General features: G+C 43.0%; 1 protein-coding gene across 1 annotated transcript in view; it reads right to left on the reverse strand.

Moving 5' to 3' along the window:
• The window catches only part of LOC149284361 (trinucleotide repeat-containing gene 6B protein-like), a 31,055-nt gene extending 13,663 nt beyond the window's left edge, over positions 1–17,392 (reverse strand). Inside the window, exons 1-8 of the mRNA XM_089496787.1 lie at positions 17,241–17,392; positions 16,228–16,315; positions 13,649–13,670; positions 11,045–11,392; positions 6,224–8,653; positions 1,178–1,336; positions 640–818; positions 185–259 (exon numbers count right to left, since the gene is read on the reverse strand). Coding sequence (XP_089352913.1) covers positions 185–259; positions 640–818; positions 1,178–1,336; positions 6,224–8,653; positions 11,045–11,392; positions 13,649–13,670; positions 16,228–16,315; positions 17,241–17,392 — 3,453 coding nt within the window. The remainder of the gene's footprint in view (positions 1–184; positions 260–639; positions 819–1,177; positions 1,337–6,223; positions 8,654–11,044; positions 11,393–13,648; positions 13,671–16,227; positions 16,316–17,240) is intronic.
• Positions 17,393–17,684: the final 292 nt, after the last annotated feature.

The raw sequence follows: 17,684 nt of genomic DNA on the forward strand, positions 1-17,684 counted from the left end.
GGTTAAATCACAGTAAATTGCATCAGTTTAAGAACTCACCTTCGGATGAAACAAGAAATATACATAACTATTCAAGGTCAAATGGGCTTCCACACATACATCATAAACACTGCCACAGCAATCTGTGGTTTGGTAGAAGGTGCATAAACTATAGTAAATAAGTAAATGAAAAGGGTGGACTCACCAGCAATCCCATGTTTGAGAACTGCTTGGACAATGGGTTAATCCAGGAATCATTGTTGCCTCCTTTTAATGAACCCTGCAAAAAGTGTCAAGCAAACCGGTTATGTTTAAATCTGTGTAAGGAATCATGCAAAGGTATGCAAAGGGCTCCACCATCAATAAAAAAAGTACAAAGATTAAAAGGAACACTTCAGTATCCCATGCAGCCTCACCAACACATTACGCATATTAAAGTACTTTGTAAGTGACTTAATATGCATCCTTTGGGAGAAACTGCAGAGGCCCCCTCTGTGGTCCTGTTTCCACATCACTGATTGGCAATTATAAACATCTTTAGCGCTTTCTGCATATATGCACAGGGGTCTCACTTGAAAGCGTTAAGTGCATAAGGTGGCGATATCTGCAGGTCTAGTAATTGTTTATTTTCAGCTACAGTGTGTAATGTACAGGTCTCACCTTGATCTGTGGTTTCTTTCCTCCTTGGCCCCAACCTGCTGAGTTGTGAGAGGAGCCACTTCCCTGAGATCCTGCACTGTTCCACACTCCACCTTCCTCCTCATCGTCCCAGCTGCTGTGACGCGTCCCTGTCACTGGTCCTTCATTTTCGCCCCAGCTGTCTTGCATAGATTTTGTACCTGCGGAGGTTGAAATAGAGAATTATTCTGTAGATTATGATTTAGCATCATGTCTCCTTACTTGATCACCACAAAACAAGTGACTACACAGATACTGCACTGCAGTTCTGAATTCTGTGACACAAATCCACACATTACCAAGGAGGGGACCTGGTTTGCTGCTCAATATACCTTTACACCTATTTACAACTGCCGTACAAGCACAATGTAAATCAGTTTATTAGCAACGACACTGAAATGTTCCAATCTCACCTGCAAGTTTCCTTCTTGATTAACATTTTGAAAGTACACATCAGTAAAAACCATTAAAATCATACAGAAGCACAAACCACTGCGCTATTGCAGTACATGCTACTCACCAGTTTTCATGGCACTGGGAGCTACAGGTGGTGCATTTCCCCATCCTGGGGTTGGGGGTCCACCTTCTTCTCCTTCTCCCCAACCTGAAGCAGGTTCAGTTGGCTCACCCCAGGCTGATGTCCCGTTGTCGGCTGGGGGACCTTTGTTTTTGCTCCACACTTGAAAAACAGATGAAACGGATCTTACACATGTAGGCACAGGGTAAACGTTAGAATACAGACATATAAAACAACGCTAAAAGTAAACACCTTATCTGATGAACAAAATGTATCTACAATTGGCCAAAACAGCAGTTGTCTAAAGGCAGCAGATGGAATATCTTAAGTGCCCTATACATAAATGAAGGATGACAATATACAGAAGTGGCAGCGGCAAAACGGTAGGGAAGTCTAATCCAATACAAACTCTTAAGGTAATTAAGACAAAGGTTTGCGTTTTGCCTATGCTCTGCTGTGGTTACGGTCCAGCCACACTAATGTGTAAACAGGTGGCAATGCCCTCAAGCTGAAAACTTGTAGTGTATATCTAAAAAAAATGTACACTTATAGAATAGCTTAGAGCAGGGGTGTCCAAGTTCTGCAGTGGGTCAATTCAAAGTATGATGAGCATGGGCCATTTTTTCATTGAGAGAAAACATAGCATAGTTCTGATCATATAGCAAGTCAGTCAGACAGTGGTACAGCATGACTCCTATTATACAACGAGCCAGACACAGATTATGGTACAGAGCGACTCCTATCAATATACACTGAACAAGACACTTTGCACCTTCTCCACCCACTGCTTCCAAGTATCTGTCTCCTTTCCAACAGTTCTGCTTCTTCTCTTGCCTCTTTTTTCATCTGCTTCTCCACGTACCAGGCCTCCCTGAGCATTTCCACAAAAGGGCAGAGATTTTGGGCACATTTTCTCCCTGATTGGACGAACGGCGGGAGAGACTGACCTTGCGGCTCTGCCTTTTTGCAGAAGTACTCCGAGCCTGGTTCATGAAAAAGAGGATGAAGAAAGAAAACACAAGGACAAAAAGCCAAAGTTAGAAACCAACAAAATGAGTAAGAGAAGAAGAGGAGCTGCCGAAAAAGGAGGCAGATACGCAGAGAAGGTAGGGAAACCCAGCTGGCACAAACTTCACCCCTCATGCTGCCCTGTCTGACTGGTGCACTCCTGCTATTCAGAGCACCAGGCTATGGTGCACCACTTGCACGGTTTGAGGTGCCATTACCACAGCAGATCCCATGAGGGCCGCACCTTGAGCAGCACTCGGCCCACAGGCCACACATTGGACACCCCACTGAGGAAACAGATATGGGAGATATGAAACTTAATTCCTGTATTAAGTATTTTAATAGGTACAGGAGGAAAGCTTGTTTCACATGATGAGAATTAGAACAAGAGATATAAAACTAGTCAAGTAAGAGGTTTAAATGTAACGCAAGGAAGTTTTACTTTACTGAGAAGCTGGTAGATTAGACGACATATCTTAATACAGGGATGTGCCACCTAATCCTACGTTTCCATATAGTTACACACATATATTACATATAAGTTTTGGGAAACATTTAATCACCTCTTAATTATAAAATACTAGTGTGTTAATCAGACCCATTGCAACAGGTGTATTAAATCAAGTACCTAGCCATGCAGTCTGCATTTACAAACATTTGTATAATAACAACAAAAAAAATGCAGGCGCGGCACTGAGATAGGATGTACCTTTTCAATAAGTCAGTTTGTGAAATTTTATCCCTGCTACATATTCCGCGGTTAACTGTAAGTGGTATTATTGGAAAGCGGAAACATTTAGGAGCAGCAGCAAGAGGAAGACTTTCACAGAGCGGGGGACACCGAGTGCTGAGGCGTATGGTGCGTAAAAGCCACTCTGGCTCACTACAAAGTTTTAAAGCATTTTATAAAAAATATTTGTCCTATTGTGTGTGGTTGTTCTCGAAACTACCGTATTGGCTCGATTATTGGGGTTAAGCATTTTACCTTCTCCAGGGTGTCTGGAAGACGGGATCAGAAGACTGCAGAGCGCTTTCGGTAGTGCGGTCCCCCAGCAATGTGAGCAAAAACTTTCGTTCCGCCCTGATTCTTGATCCTCAACGTTGCTGTAGATGAGGCAGACTGGTGCAGGAAGTGGAGGTCACGTCTGCCGCATCTACATCAACGTTGCAAAACAGTTTAGATAAGGAGGGTGGGAGCCTCCTACCATACATTAAATGTAAAAAAAATAAAAATAGCACCAAACTATAAGGGTGCGGCCTATATTCAAGCCAATACGGTAAATATGCAGAAAACTGTTCACAGAATGTTTTCTGCAGTGCTCTGCAATACTTTCAAGCTGCAGACATGCAGGGATAGAGTTGAACACAAGAGCTTGAATGATTTTTAGCCAATATTGTCAGAAGGTATATTCCCCCAATGAGGCAGTTGCTTTTTTTTTATTATTAGAATGCCCATCAGCAGGGTAGAGGCTACAAAAAAAACTAACTTCCACTGGATCAGTGGGATGCTGAAAATATAAAATGAGTATAGGGCTGCTTCCATATAGTGACTCACATACAAAATGACTGATGAACTAAAAGCTCAAACAAGCTGTGAGCCACAATTGTTGTTCTTAACTAACGGCACTGTGGCTACTGACGCAAGCTGTGATTAAGTGAAAACACGATACCTTTGGCTTTACAATTAAGTTATATGGAGAAGAGGTGATGACGTTGCAAGGCCACAGAGGACACCAGGGACCAGACATTCTTTTCTGAAGCTACACTACCAAAGCATTTGTAGTCACTTCCTTCACTTATTGGAGCACCAGGCCTTCTATGCCCCCCCCCCCCACACACACAAAAGAGGGAGATCCCTGAAGCTTTCAAGGGGATGTAGGAGTCAAAATGTTAACCCAAACTCTCCACCAAAATGTGGAGTCTTCAGGGACCTGGCTCCACTGTGGCATTCCAAAAATTAGAAATGACACATGCACAAAAAGAAAAAAGGTGCCATTAAGGCATTAAGTTTTTGACTGGTAAACCTGTTTCCCACCACAGGCCAGTGAATATAAAGGGTCCGAGTGCTCATAGTGCACTTAGAAGGCCTACCAAAGTGTGCATCAAAAGTGTAACCTCACCTATAACACTACATATGGTAAACACACAAGCGGGCCTAACCTGGAGGCTCCATTAAGACACCTTGGGCTTCCTTGCATTCTCAGCCTTTAGGCCAGAGCATCAAGCTTTCCTTCTCTCACAGGTACTCACTTGACCTCAGCCAAAGTAGCGATTGATGCTGGAAGTTACCGTAAATGGGTACAAGCCAGGTGCTACCATGTTCACAGGCACCCAGGTGTCAAGCTGCTGTTATGGGCCGAGTCAGCTACATGTTCTATGTCTGAGGGTGTTAGGGTGCCATTATAAGCATTCACCTCCACAGAATATACTTGGAGTACTTTTAACCTAATAAAGTAGTTAAACATTATCTCTTCCTAACAACTATATCGCCTCTTAATTCTTAAATAATCATGGGAAAAAGGGAGGTCTTAGATTGAGGCATAGTGACAACTGTCATGTGACAATCAATCATGTGATCACTGATAAGAATCACAACTACCTCAGACATAAGCTGGGTGCCGATTGGTTCCTTGACTGCGAGGCAGTTCCCCTGGATTAGGAACCGCTGGGTAGTGGTTCAGTGCCCCCTTCTAATATTGGCACCCTTGGTAAATATGAGCAAAGAAGGCTGTGAAAATTGGTCTACTGTTTAAACTTTTCTTCAAAAATACACAAAACACTTAACTCTGAGATATCAAACAACTGCAAGCACAACACGGGTGCCTAGGTGCCACGTACATACGTTTTTAAACACACATTGAGTGGCTGCTATATATGCCCGCACAACAGCAGATGTCAGGGGATGTGTGCATACATAAAAACAATTTGATGGCAAATAGGAAGCATCTGGCACATCTAATCTGCCCCATTTTTCCTGCTTTAAAGACTCAAACCCAACGTCTTTGGTCTCATCTTACATTAAGGAAAACCATATGCCCAACCTATGCACGTTTAGGTATCGACCATAAAGCAGTGTTGATATTAGTATTGTCTGTTCTCTTCAAAGTCTGTGAAAATGTTACACAGTGAATAGTATTAAGACATTGGAATAGGTGGTTCATTTCATATAAACAGGAAAGGGGAATATGAGGTGAGCTCAAAAGCAGATTTAATTTGTTGCTGTATGGTCTGATGTGAAACTATGACACGGCTACAAAATCCAATCGAAAAGAGAAAATCCAATTTTGTCCTAAATTCTCGGTTTGGAGGATCATCCCCTGGTGTAGCATGAGGTTGTTTTCCCCACAGTGGCTAAAATTATGCGTGATCATTTTTGATGTGTAATTCTATATAAAAATAATTTTCAATGCTTGCTTATTTACTATAGATTTGTTTAAGTTGACAGTTTACTATCCCTAACAGCACAGCTAAAGAAGAATGCAGGTGAAATGTGACCAGCTTAATATTCATTCTTCAAAACGAAAAATAAAATGAACCTGATGAACAATGGTAACCTTTTGAGGGTTGCCGACAAGTAACACTGCTACCAGCAGCATTCCCATTAATATTTTACTCCTTGTTTTTACTTTTGTTGGGGGGGGGCACAAAGGAGCAAAAAAAACATATGAAGAGGGATTGTGCAGATTGTGCCCCCCCCCCATGCATTTTATATACCTAAAATAATATATTCGTTTCAATTACTTAAAATTCTGTATGGACTACACATTAAAATAAATAAAAAGGTAAATAGATTATTAACATTTTTATCCACAGAAAAAAGTTGTTACACATTTTCCTTGATGAATCGCTTTGGTAGAAGCTGTGTTTTGCATTATGATGCTAGAAAGTCCAATAATTATGTACTGGCTTTAATTAATCCAACAGTACAATTATTTTTCAACATTTCCCCATTCATGCTGTATGTAAAGGTGCATTAGCACTCTACAGAACACAATGACTATGCAGCACATTAAAACATCCAAGCCAAAAGCATTATCATACCTGATGGTGCTGCCTTGCTGGCTAAAGATCCTGGCATTCCCTGTTCCCTTGGCATCTGTGCAGGGTTTGCTTGTGAGTTTTTGTCCCACAGGCTAACGTTCTTATAGTTGTAGCTATTAGGGTCACCCCAAGCAGCTGTTCCATCATCAATGTCCATTTTACGGCCCATGGATTGTGGCGATGGCTCCTCCCACCCACTTGCCTCCTCATCCTTGGATACTGCAGGCTGTGGACCACCCTTCCATCCTGGGGTAGGAGGAGGAGGCCTACCATTTCCAGGAGGTGGTGGTGCCTGAGTGCCCCAAGAACCAGGAGATCCTGCGGCTGGTGTTGCTTCCTGCTGCTTATTCCATGGAAGCTGAGGTCTAGCTGCCTCGCCCCAACTTCCACCACTTTGGGGCCTTTTATTTTCCTCCCAGCCATTTCGTGGAGCTGGATTGGGGCTAGGTCCATTACCCCAAGATCCATCATTCTGAGCTACCTCCCCCCAGCCAGAGGAAGGTTTATTTGCTGAACCATCCCAGCCCCCAGGTCCTTTGGGAGGCTCAATTTCATCATTCCCTCCTCCCCCCCAGCCATTCTTCCCAGAAGACCACCCACTTCCAGAATTAGGAGGCCGAGTACCCCATCCTTGTTCAGTATTCCCTCCATTGTCATTGTTCCACCCAGGACCTGCCTTTTCCTCTTGTCGTACGCCAATTGCTCCCCCTCCACCAGTTCCACCTCCACCAGCACCCCCCCAACCAGTTGGGCTACTTTTATAGTCACTCCAGCCAGTTGCTTTGGCATCCTTCCATTCTTGGGCAGGAGGGGCTGGGGTAGGGGGCTCTCCCCAGCCAGACTTGCTTTGATTACTTTGGCTGGGGGCATCCCCCCAGCCCCCTGAGCTCTTGGCTTGGGACATGTTCTCCCAACCCTCAGTCCCACGGTCCGCTTTGCCCTCAGGGCGAGATATCACCTCTTCTGTTTCCCAGGCTGCATCCTGTTTAATCTGGGTTTGGCCCCAGCCAGAGTTTGAGAGAACCCGGGGATCCAGGTCAGTTCTGTTTAGCAGTGTCTGCAGGACGACCTGACTATCTGGGAGGGCAGTTCTGTGCGAACGTCTATTGCAAGAGTTCAGACTGTCTCCACTGCCGCTAGCCTTGGGGTTGCTTCCAGTGCTTTGCCCCCCAGCCTCACTTCCTGCTGAGCTGGGGGCACGGCCCCAGCAGGCTGCTGATGGCGTGCTGCCCTGGTTCTCTGATAGAGAGTGACCCTTCTGATTGTCCCATGCTCCAGTGCTACAATTTCCTTGGCTCGAACCTCCCCACTCTCCCACCTTTAAGTCCTCATGCCCAGTCGGCTGCTTCCATTCTCCCTGAGACGTTCCACCAGCCCCAGATTTGTTCCCTTCACCCCACTTCACTTCGCTGGGGTCTCCTTGTGGACCATAGCCCCAAGAACCATTCCCACCACCACTTTTATTATCCCAAGATTCCCCTCTGGACCCGTTGGGTCTGTGAGATGAAGACGCCTTCCTTGCATCCTCCCTGTCTCGTCCATTATTACTGGAGTTGCCATGCCCACAGACGGTATCCCCTGAAGCAGACGGACCCCTTGATGGCCCCCATGAACCCAGACCCCCATTCTTTCTATCTCCAGTGCTTTGAGCAGAGGGGTCAGAGCCCCGGCAGGTATCCCCAGACCCAAAGGCTGTTCCCTTGTTTTCAGAGGGGTTTGCAGTATTTGAGTTTGTTGAGTTAGTGTTTCCATTTTTTGGTCCGTCAGTGTGATGGGTTGTTGCCGGCTCCCTGCATGAGGCTGGGAAACCGGCACCCGCATTTTCCATCTTTGACTGCTGCTCCCGAGAAGTTGGACCCGTTGGCCCTAGCTGTGTGCTGGAGAATCCACTATCTGGCTCCGGGTTCCCTTTCCTGCTGCCTTCCTGGACCAAGGCTGGCCAGGCTGATGGGTTGGTATTTGGGTTAAAGTTACTGAAACCAGAGGCAGGCCCTGTTCTCTCAGGCCCACCCACGCTCCTCCAGTTTCCCAGTCTATTAACACCCTCTGCAGCAGGGCTGGAAGACGGGACGGGCTTAGCCTTGGGGTCTGATTTCCACACACCCTGTGTACATTCACTGCCAGGCGGCGGCGGCTGCTGCTGCTGTTGTTGACCCTGGCCCCCCCTCCCTTTATGGTTAGTGGCAATTCCTTGCGGGGGACCCTTCTCAGAGGCTGGGTTCGAGGCACTGTTGTTGTCTGTGGCGTTTTCGGAAGGGGGTTCGGCGTCCACACCAGCTATGCAAGGCCACTCTTCCATGTCCGACCCGTCTACAATCACTTTGTCCCAGGCGTGGGAAGGGGTTGCGGTTGGGCCACTGCTGGAGGGGGCTCCTGAGCCCCAAGTGGAATTTGCATAATTTGAAGTAGCAGCTGCTCCTGACAACGTATCTAAAACATTAAATACAAGTACATTAGTATGTCGGTACTGAATAAGAATAAGTGTTACCCATAGAACAAAGGGTTGCCTGCAAAACATCAAAGTAGTAAAATCTTGGAAAACAAACGACATGCAGAGAATATAATCATTAATGTAACTATAGATTAAAACCATCAACTGTGTGGTCTATGTGTCCCTAAAGTTTTTTCTCTGACAGCATCACAGTTGTCTGTATTGTAGCACCTAGCCTATCAAAAAGACCCAATGTCTCCTCCTAACCGACCACCCCATTCAAAACTATATGACCTTAGAAAAAAGTTTTAAAGAGACAGTCAGCCCCATCCAGCCATGCTACTCATTCTTACCACCTCCTGGCTGCCTCAAGACGTTACGGGTCTATTATGTGAAAGTCGTCACACAAAAAAAGCCAACAGGACTAAATAAAAACCCCCAAAAAACAAAGTTAGTCCCCCCCAATACAGCCTTTTTCATGGATTAAAAATATAATTTGATTGCACAAAAACATACTACACTTGATACAAAGAAAACATGGATTTGGTTAATAGTAGTAAAAATACTAAGTAAATAGCTATAGACAGATATCGAGGACACAGACAAAACCTTGACTTCAAACCTATCTTTGAGCAGAACGTGATCGGCAAAGTAAGTGATCATCACCAAGTATTTCCCGTGTTTTTTTACCCTGCAGAATTAAAGCCAAATTTGTAGACCTACATAAGAGCGTACAGATGTCTGGATGGGAGCCTTGGACATTACAAGAGACGGCCCCTTCAAGAGGCCTCAAGACGTGAAAGAGATTCTTACAGTCTGAAAAGCTACTCCAGAACAACATGTACACTGCCTGCTAGCAACAGAAAGGAGCCATTGTGTTGTAGTGCGGCTTTGCCACAAGCAGAGCAGGGTGCACTGCTATGTCCAACTTCTTCATTGGTTTAGGGCTTCCAACAACATGACCTCACGCAAACATTTTAACAGAAGGGTAGCTTGAGAAGATTTTTTTTTTTTTTTACCATTTATCAGCTACATTTAAAAACACACAAAGGCACTCTAAGTGTAAAATACGTTTTCAAGGATATAGTGTTTAATTTCTTTTTAAAAAAAGATGATTTCCTTTTGAAAATGCATTCTATCCTATAGGATGTCAAGTTAAATCTGGTTAAACTTTCAAAAGGACATCAAGGTTAAAATTGTTATTTAACAGAGGATTTAGTGCTATGTCTGGTCAGCTTCAGAGATAAACTGTTTGATGAAATTGTAAAGAAGCTTTCTCCCTTTCTGGCAAATTGTGCAATTCTGTTCTGTGGTAGGCTTTACACCGTAGAACAATCATTTGGGACTCATGAGATAGAAATGATGTTGCTCTATATCAGTTTTGAAATCGAGGGTTCCACCACACAAAATCTAAGACTGCCCAAGTAAAGGAACAAGCTTCCAAAAATCTGTAACTATTAAAACATAATATATCCTACTTTGCTCCAGGTGTAAAAGAAGGCCACAGAGGATAACACATTATTAGGATTATGTATAAAGAGGCACAGTCACCATAGCAACAGATAATATACCTAATAGCACAATTTATCGCACTTTTCTTTTTTTTAATACATAACCCCAAATATCCCTAAAACAAGTTTTTATGCCAAGATAGTAACTTGATAAAATAGCAATTTAATAACCTTAAGTTAGTGAATTAAAATGTTGTTGGTAAGCAATTATGTCCTCTAACAATGTGACTAAAGTATGTTTTAGTCTATGACCATCAGAATCATACAAAACTGTAGATATAAAACTTTGAGCTGTGTGCCTGTTTCAACTGTGCAAGCTTTTGTTTTTATGCATCATTTATATCTCCAAATACATCTCTAGATTAGTGGTAATTATATATCTAAAGCTGCTGGAGCTGAATTGTGGCTTCCACGTTCCTCAGTCCACAGTTGGGGGTATATCAACTGAAAACATCTTTTTTAAACCGAAAGCTTACTCTGCACTTTCAAAGGCAGTGGAGAGAAAGTTTAAACATGGTTTCCCCTGAAAGGCCCTCAACATACAACTTTTAACTGACCAGTTTCATTTAAGTGATCAATAAATAGTGTGTTTTTACTTTGCAACAGGAAAATTAGTAGCAATAGCCAAGACGTTTGAGGACCGAGAAGGGAAACTTTTTTATTACAGGGAAAATTAAATCATAATGACAAAAAATTCCTTGTAAGCTATATATTATTCAGTCATTGCTCTGGCCATGTCTTTACATACACATGCATATAAGGATATACCCACTGGATGTTACGCTGAAACACTGCAGAAGAGCCTTTAATACGCAAAAGCAGAGACAGCTTTTCTATCAAGGGCATAATCCAAGTGGATGGATGTTTTTCTCTCCTCACCTGTTGCAGGCCCACTCTCCCCTGGCAGCAGCGTTCCCACCCCTGGCTGTGCGTTGCCTGGGCCGGTCCCTGGTGCAGAGGACGAGGGGGGAGTCCCTGCTCCTCCCCCCAGCAGCATACAGGATGCCGGAGGGGGCTGTCCACGCTTCAGTAACACTTTGTGGTCCTGCTGGCAGCGGAATCTCGGTGGCACCTCCCGAGGCATGTAGCGGGCGGTGCTGGGCGGTTGTCCGTTCGGCACTGCCACCCTTTTGGCATTGTTGCCACCATTGACTGGTGGCGAGGGGGAGCTGCCAGGAAGGCTGGCGGCCGTCGCTTGGCTTGAACTTGGTTTCGTCACTTCGGGCACTTTAGAGAAAAATGTAAAAAAAGGTATCAGAGAGCTAAAGAAAAATATGTTCCGAGGACAATTACCAATACAATTCAGTGACGTAGATGACCACTTAACCACCTTGGACTATTTGTTTTTTGAAATTAAAAGGTCAAAACGGTCAAAATGGGGGGGGGGGGTTTGTCTCCCTTACCCTCTTAGAAAGTTTGCATTTACAGTAACCTGAATTAAAGCAGGTAACTAGCACCTTCCTTATATGTCTAAGTAAGAGAGTGATCTCAGTGCTACGTTAGACTCTGGGTAAGCCTTAGACAGACTTAGATCCCCCTTAGACCCATTGTTATACTTACTGTCAAGACCGACCTCCCTCACTAAAAACCCAAAACTAGCTCTTGCTACCAGAAGAGCAATAGGACAAAAACGGAACACAATATATCCCATCTGACTCTATGGTTAAGTGGAGAAATTCAGAAGTGATAGAAATGGACAGAGTGACAGCCTAGGTCCACGAAACCTCTAGATCTCTCCATATTGTCTGGGATCTGTGGTTGGGATGACTGGAACCATTTGGCTTAGGGGAAAAGTGGTACATATCGGATGGCCCAAGATTCATATGTATACTTTGATGAATGACAATAATTGGTCCTATGAGTTTTGACACCTGTAGCTTTTTGCTGAACTTTTTTGTGAACTTCACTATATCTGCCTATGTTTACCGTTGAGGAGGAGAAAGGCGGAGAAAGGCAGAGAGAGAGAAAAGGCTGGCTGATATGTCTAAACCTCTGCATGACAGCAGGGATCAGTTTTTATTTTAGTGCACCAGTGAGTTGATCCAACTATACATCTAGCAATCTGTTAGGCATACATTCAAAAAAGAAGTCTCGGTCGATCGCTCAAGACTTCAGAATGATTTTATATTAGTGCAATCATATTCCACAGCACTGTATAATTGGTTGACAGGACATAAGTGGTATATAACATAAAAATGCCACACAGAAAAAAACAGGAGCTTAAAGGGAGTTAGGGTGTTGAGGAAGGAGCAACTATACTAGTATAAGTACTGCAGGAGAGAGACTAGCAAAGAAGAGCTAAAGGAATATGGGGGGGTGTTAAAGTGTAATGTTGTAAGCATCCTTAAAGAAGTGGGATTTTCCAAAGGACCGAAGGCAGGGGGAAAGACAGATGGGCAAGGGGACGGCATTCAGGAGGATAGGGACAACCCTGCAGAAATCTTGCAAGTGTGCATGAGAGCTAGAAATCAGAGGAGAGGACAGCAGGAATGTATTTAGAGATGAGATGTAAGCAGGGGAAAGCACTATGAAGGGCTTTAAAAGCAAGATTTAGGATTTTGATATTAATTCTAAAGTGCACGGGCAGCCAGTAAATAGAGTGACAGAGGGGAGAGTCGCCAATAAGGAGATGGGAGAAGACGATAAATCTTGCAGCAGCATTCATGGTGGATTGTAGAAAGGCGAGACGGGTAAGAGGAGCAAAGAGAGTTACAATAGCCAGGGCAGGAGATAATGAGGTCATGGACAAGAACCTCGGTGGCATCTTGGGTTAGGAAGTGACGAATGCGGACAATGTTTTTAGGATGGAGACTGCAGTTTTTTGAGACAGACTTAATATGAGGGATGAACAAAATGTCAGAGTCAAGGTTGGCAGCGAGCATGAGGGGACATATTAAGTGAAGCTGATGAGGGAACAGTCTAAAGTCCCCAAATCTCCTCTAAAGAATAAATCATATTAAACTACTTTGAGTACTTTAATATGCATTCTTCAAAAAAAAATAAATAAAAAAAAAAAAAAAAAGCCACCCTCTTCCATGATTGGACATTGGAGCAGCGAATCAGTGGTAGGGAAGTATGTGCAGAGGTCAGACCCCCTGGCAACACAGCGGTTGCCAAGCCAGTGCCGACGGCAAGAGAGAGCATCAGATGTAGGGAGGTGTGATCGAACACATCAACTAGCCTGGGGGGTGGGGGATGGGTACGGGCATACAGGGAATTCTGCAGAATCCCCCACATTTATTTGCAAAATGGACAAAACACAGCTATTATATGCATTAAAGTGCATACGTCTCTACATATTCTATTGTTTAATGTATATTTATGGCAGTATTTCAAGGGGTAAAACCATAGTTTATCCTGTGAACATCTATTGAGTAATATGTATTTCATCTCTGAAATGTCACTCTTTTGCTCAAAGAAAAACACAATGTGTACGTGTTGAGCTGCGATTATACGTTCTGCCTGCATACAGTTCAATCTTACCTTTGGTTTTTTGTTCTGTGACCTGTGAAAGGAAAAACAAAAAGTCATAATGCCATCTGTAACACAATGCAGCAAATACTTTGTTCTGGAATATCCCAAAAGAGATCCAGACGTGTTACAAAATTATGCACAGTATTAAACAGAATGATTTGATTAAAAGCCGTCTGCACTATACTTACCTATTTGACCTAAACGTTAATTTAAATTAAGTTATTACTATATGTATATGTATTACTAATACTATATGTAAAGTAAAAGGGACAGACAATGTAGGCCGATCTAGAAACCTCCACTACCTTCTAAACAGGTATTGTTTTTTTTACTCCAAGTAGAAGTGGTATACGACATGCTTAACACGTTTTTGTAAGTTGTCAATCTGCATATAGACAAATATGTTGCTTAAAAAGGTGAACCGGGCCCCTGCTGAGTAAGTGGTAGAACGTTAGCTGTTCGTGTGGAGTCAGGGAAAGGTCCTCATCACTGTTGTAATGGCAGATTGCTGGGTGGGCATTTCTAGTGTCACAGGTTCAATAGATCTCCAGTGCAGGCACAATCTTTTTGACATGGTGATTTAAGGTGGGGGTTGGGAGTTTTGCTGGGGGTCCTGACTGCCCCTGTGATCTCGATCCTATCGGAAACACAGACTGCTCGGGAACGTAATTATTTTTTGTTGATTTCTGAGACATTGTATGCAGTGCTGGAATTAGTTGTGGTTTAACTCAGTGTGCTAAAAAATATATCCGAGCTGCACGGATGACCTGGCACAAGAAAAATGCATTGCTGGTCTGTGTACTGGCAAGTGTACTGGCAAACTCCCAACACATATTCAGACACTCAACGTTTTCCCTTCGAGCAGTATACCATTATCTTTTTTGTTTGACAGTCTCAGTACAAACAATTAATTGCTCAGGTATAATATATAGCCATCTTTAACATGCACAATAAAATTAGAACTGAACATCCGTGAAACATTGATGCATACGTAATGTGTAATACTGCATGTACCCCTAAGTGTCCTAAAGGAAGGAAACTGTACACAAAAGTTTTTTCTTGACATGACAGAGGTCAATCTTTCACACCGATTCTAGACTGCAGTTTCAACAAACAGTTCAGATGTGGAATTATTGCGGAAAATAAAACAAGAGGAAAGAGGAATCGGCAGATTGGTAGAGATTACTAAAGTGTAATTGCCTTTTTTTGTTCCTGTTTTCTCTGAAACACTAAAAACCTCAATACAATGAAAGGGCACTAAAGAAAGAAAGTTTGCATAGCTACTCAAAACAGGTGACTGACAGCATGTCTCTTTAATCCTATGGCTTGTGAAGAAAACTCAATATAAAGGGGTAATAGCAAACCGGACAGCCTACGCAGAGGAGCAATTTGTACGTCAGCTCTTATAACAGTTATAGCCATGGCGGTTTATAGCAGACTGGATGCAGGACATGGTTAACATGGCAGGCTGAGAAGGGACGGGATGTGAAGAAGAAGAGGTAACAATCACTTAGGGGAACAGCTCACAGCTCAAGACCAAAGCGGATGTGAATTCACCATTAATTGTTGCCAGGGAAATGCCTGAAAGACGGGGCTTGTGTATCAATGAATTTGTTGGCCTTGAAGCCAAAGTGCTTTCACAGAGGCCTGTAATTGCTTGTCCCAATGAGGAGAATGGTAGGAGAGAGGAAGCAATCTTACAAAAGAGAACAGGAAAGAAAAGCCAGTACTTTTACACAAAATTCAATATAAAAGACTTCTGAGAATCATTTATAACATGCACAGGTTAACTCCTTCAATTATAAAATGCAGTTTGACAGTATGTTTAGAACTCACAGGGTCAACACGACCTTGGGCTGGATTTACTAACCGATACAGAGCCTAAAGGAAGCTTATGGCAGTCTGAAATGCAAGGGCCATATGGAGCAGAAGATACTTAGCACAGCTTAGGAAATGGGGTCTGTTTATGGCTGATCCTAAATAATATGCAACTTGCGCAGGAAAAAAAAATGTTAACCTAAAAAAAAAACACAAAAAAAAACAAAACTTTTTTGCGGAAAGAAGGCATCCGGATTGGAATATATAAAAAAAAGAAATAAAAAAAATAAAAACACCAATGCAAAAAACAAAATACATACCTTTGCAATCACACAAAAATCCAATGTAATTACACCATTAGAGGTAAGTTTTGTACACATTTGCTTAAGTTACAATTTGGCTACAAAATGTTCTGCCTCCGGGTGTTTATTCTTTTGTCTCTTTGCTGGTGTGGAACAACTTTCTTGCACATCGGCATTACAATTTATTTGCCTGTATGTTTTTAAGTAATATCCTTTCAGATTCAACTAGAGATACTAAACAGGATAGAGACATCTCCTACTATATTAGTTATAGGTTTGAGAGTGGTTTAATATATAGGGTTTTTTTTTTTTTTTTAAACTATCTGTTAAACCATATTGCCGTGGCAAAGATTTTAGAACGAAGCAAACAGGTTAGATGTAAAGCAGCTTAAACACAGGAGGACACAATCTTAGAAAGACTAAGATTGGGGAAAAGAGAAGTCTAACATATTTATAATAAACACACACCTTCTGGGCAGCTTCTTTCTTCTTTTTATCCTCTTTCTTCCTTTTCTTGTCTTCCATTAACTGTTCTTCCCTTTCTTGCTCCTTCTCTCTGATGAAGAAAAATGCAAACAACTTTAGAACAGAAATCAGAGACAAGACAAAAAATACCACTTATTTCTTATACACTACTCAATTTGGTCTATATTTCACAATAAAATATAACTTGGCCTGAAGTCCCCAGAGTGGCTTCCAGAAGAATGGGTGATTCTGCTATTAAGATGCTTTGCACTAATTCTGCATAATCAAAATGGTATTTCTGGTCTAGATAACCACTACATAATTAAAAAAACAAACAGACCTATCATTGAGAAACTGCTGGCTAAATGCTGGACACAGCCAACCCGCTGCATTCACTTGGTCATCCATTAGGGATTGTCCTTTATTTAGGACTGCCACAAATCTACAAAGTCCATCTCCAGAGCACCTTGCGGATACTGCTGGGGATATGCACTTTTGTTAATGCGTTTTGCAACAGACATGTTTGTTTACATAATTTGCCATGGATTAGGGGGCCGGGAAAATCATAGGGAGTTCTGTGTAAAAGGGATTTATAAAGACACGGAGGCTCCCATTATGCTTAACTCTTTTCTTTATTCCCTCAGCAGCAAAGAATATTTTTAGAACAAAAAAATAACAAGGAAAAAAGACCAATCAACATATGCATTAGGTATCCAATAAGGGCTCATCACGGATACCCCTCCTCCTATATAAGTGCTTAGAACCATCTAACTTCCTCTTTTCTTTGCTGCTCCCTCAGGAGATAAGTATACTATATTCTATTGATGTGTGTTTGCCTATAGCTATATTTGCATATATATCTTTGTCCTACCATTTAGCTGGAAGGCGGTTGTGCCTTCCTCCCCGTTTTCTCTCTCTTCGTTTGCTCTGCCGCGGCGTTGTTTCTGTTTCTTACCGTTTATTTTATTTGCCGCGTCACTGGTACTTTCTCTGGCCGCGCGCATGCGCGTTTTCACACGCGGCGGCCATTTTTCCTGTGTTCCTGCTTGCAACGTGCACCCCGGACTTGTTCCGTTTCGTCCCGGCTTGGCGGTGCTCGTTTCGGCTCGTTTCCACGTTTCTCTGAGGTGTCTGCCTCTCCTTTCCTCCGGTATACCTCGGCGGACATTATACCTTTTGTCCGTCCCGAGTTTGCTTTGTTTTGGCGCCAGTTCGTTCCGGCGGCCATCTTTTTGGTGTACTGTGCCGATTCCTATCGGTTTTTTACTGTGTGTTTGCCGTGTCTGTCACTCTGTGGGCATATACTATGTTTTCTGACAGAGATTCCCTTCCACCTCCCCTCCCTGGTCCTTCTGGTCAGCCTCCTCTAGCTAAAGGGGCTGTTGGTGGAGAAGTGGATGACCCACAGGGTGATATTATGAACTCTGAAGAGTTCCATTCCTTACTGGATGCTACCATGA

The sequence above is a fragment of the Sceloporus occidentalis genome, unplaced genomic scaffold (genome assembly GCF_023333645.1).
Source record: "Sceloporus occidentalis isolate IW3139 unplaced genomic scaffold, rSceOcc1.0.p SCAF_94, whole genome shotgun sequence".
Classification (NCBI taxonomy): Eukaryota; Metazoa; Chordata; class Lepidosauria; order Squamata; family Phrynosomatidae; genus Sceloporus; species Sceloporus occidentalis.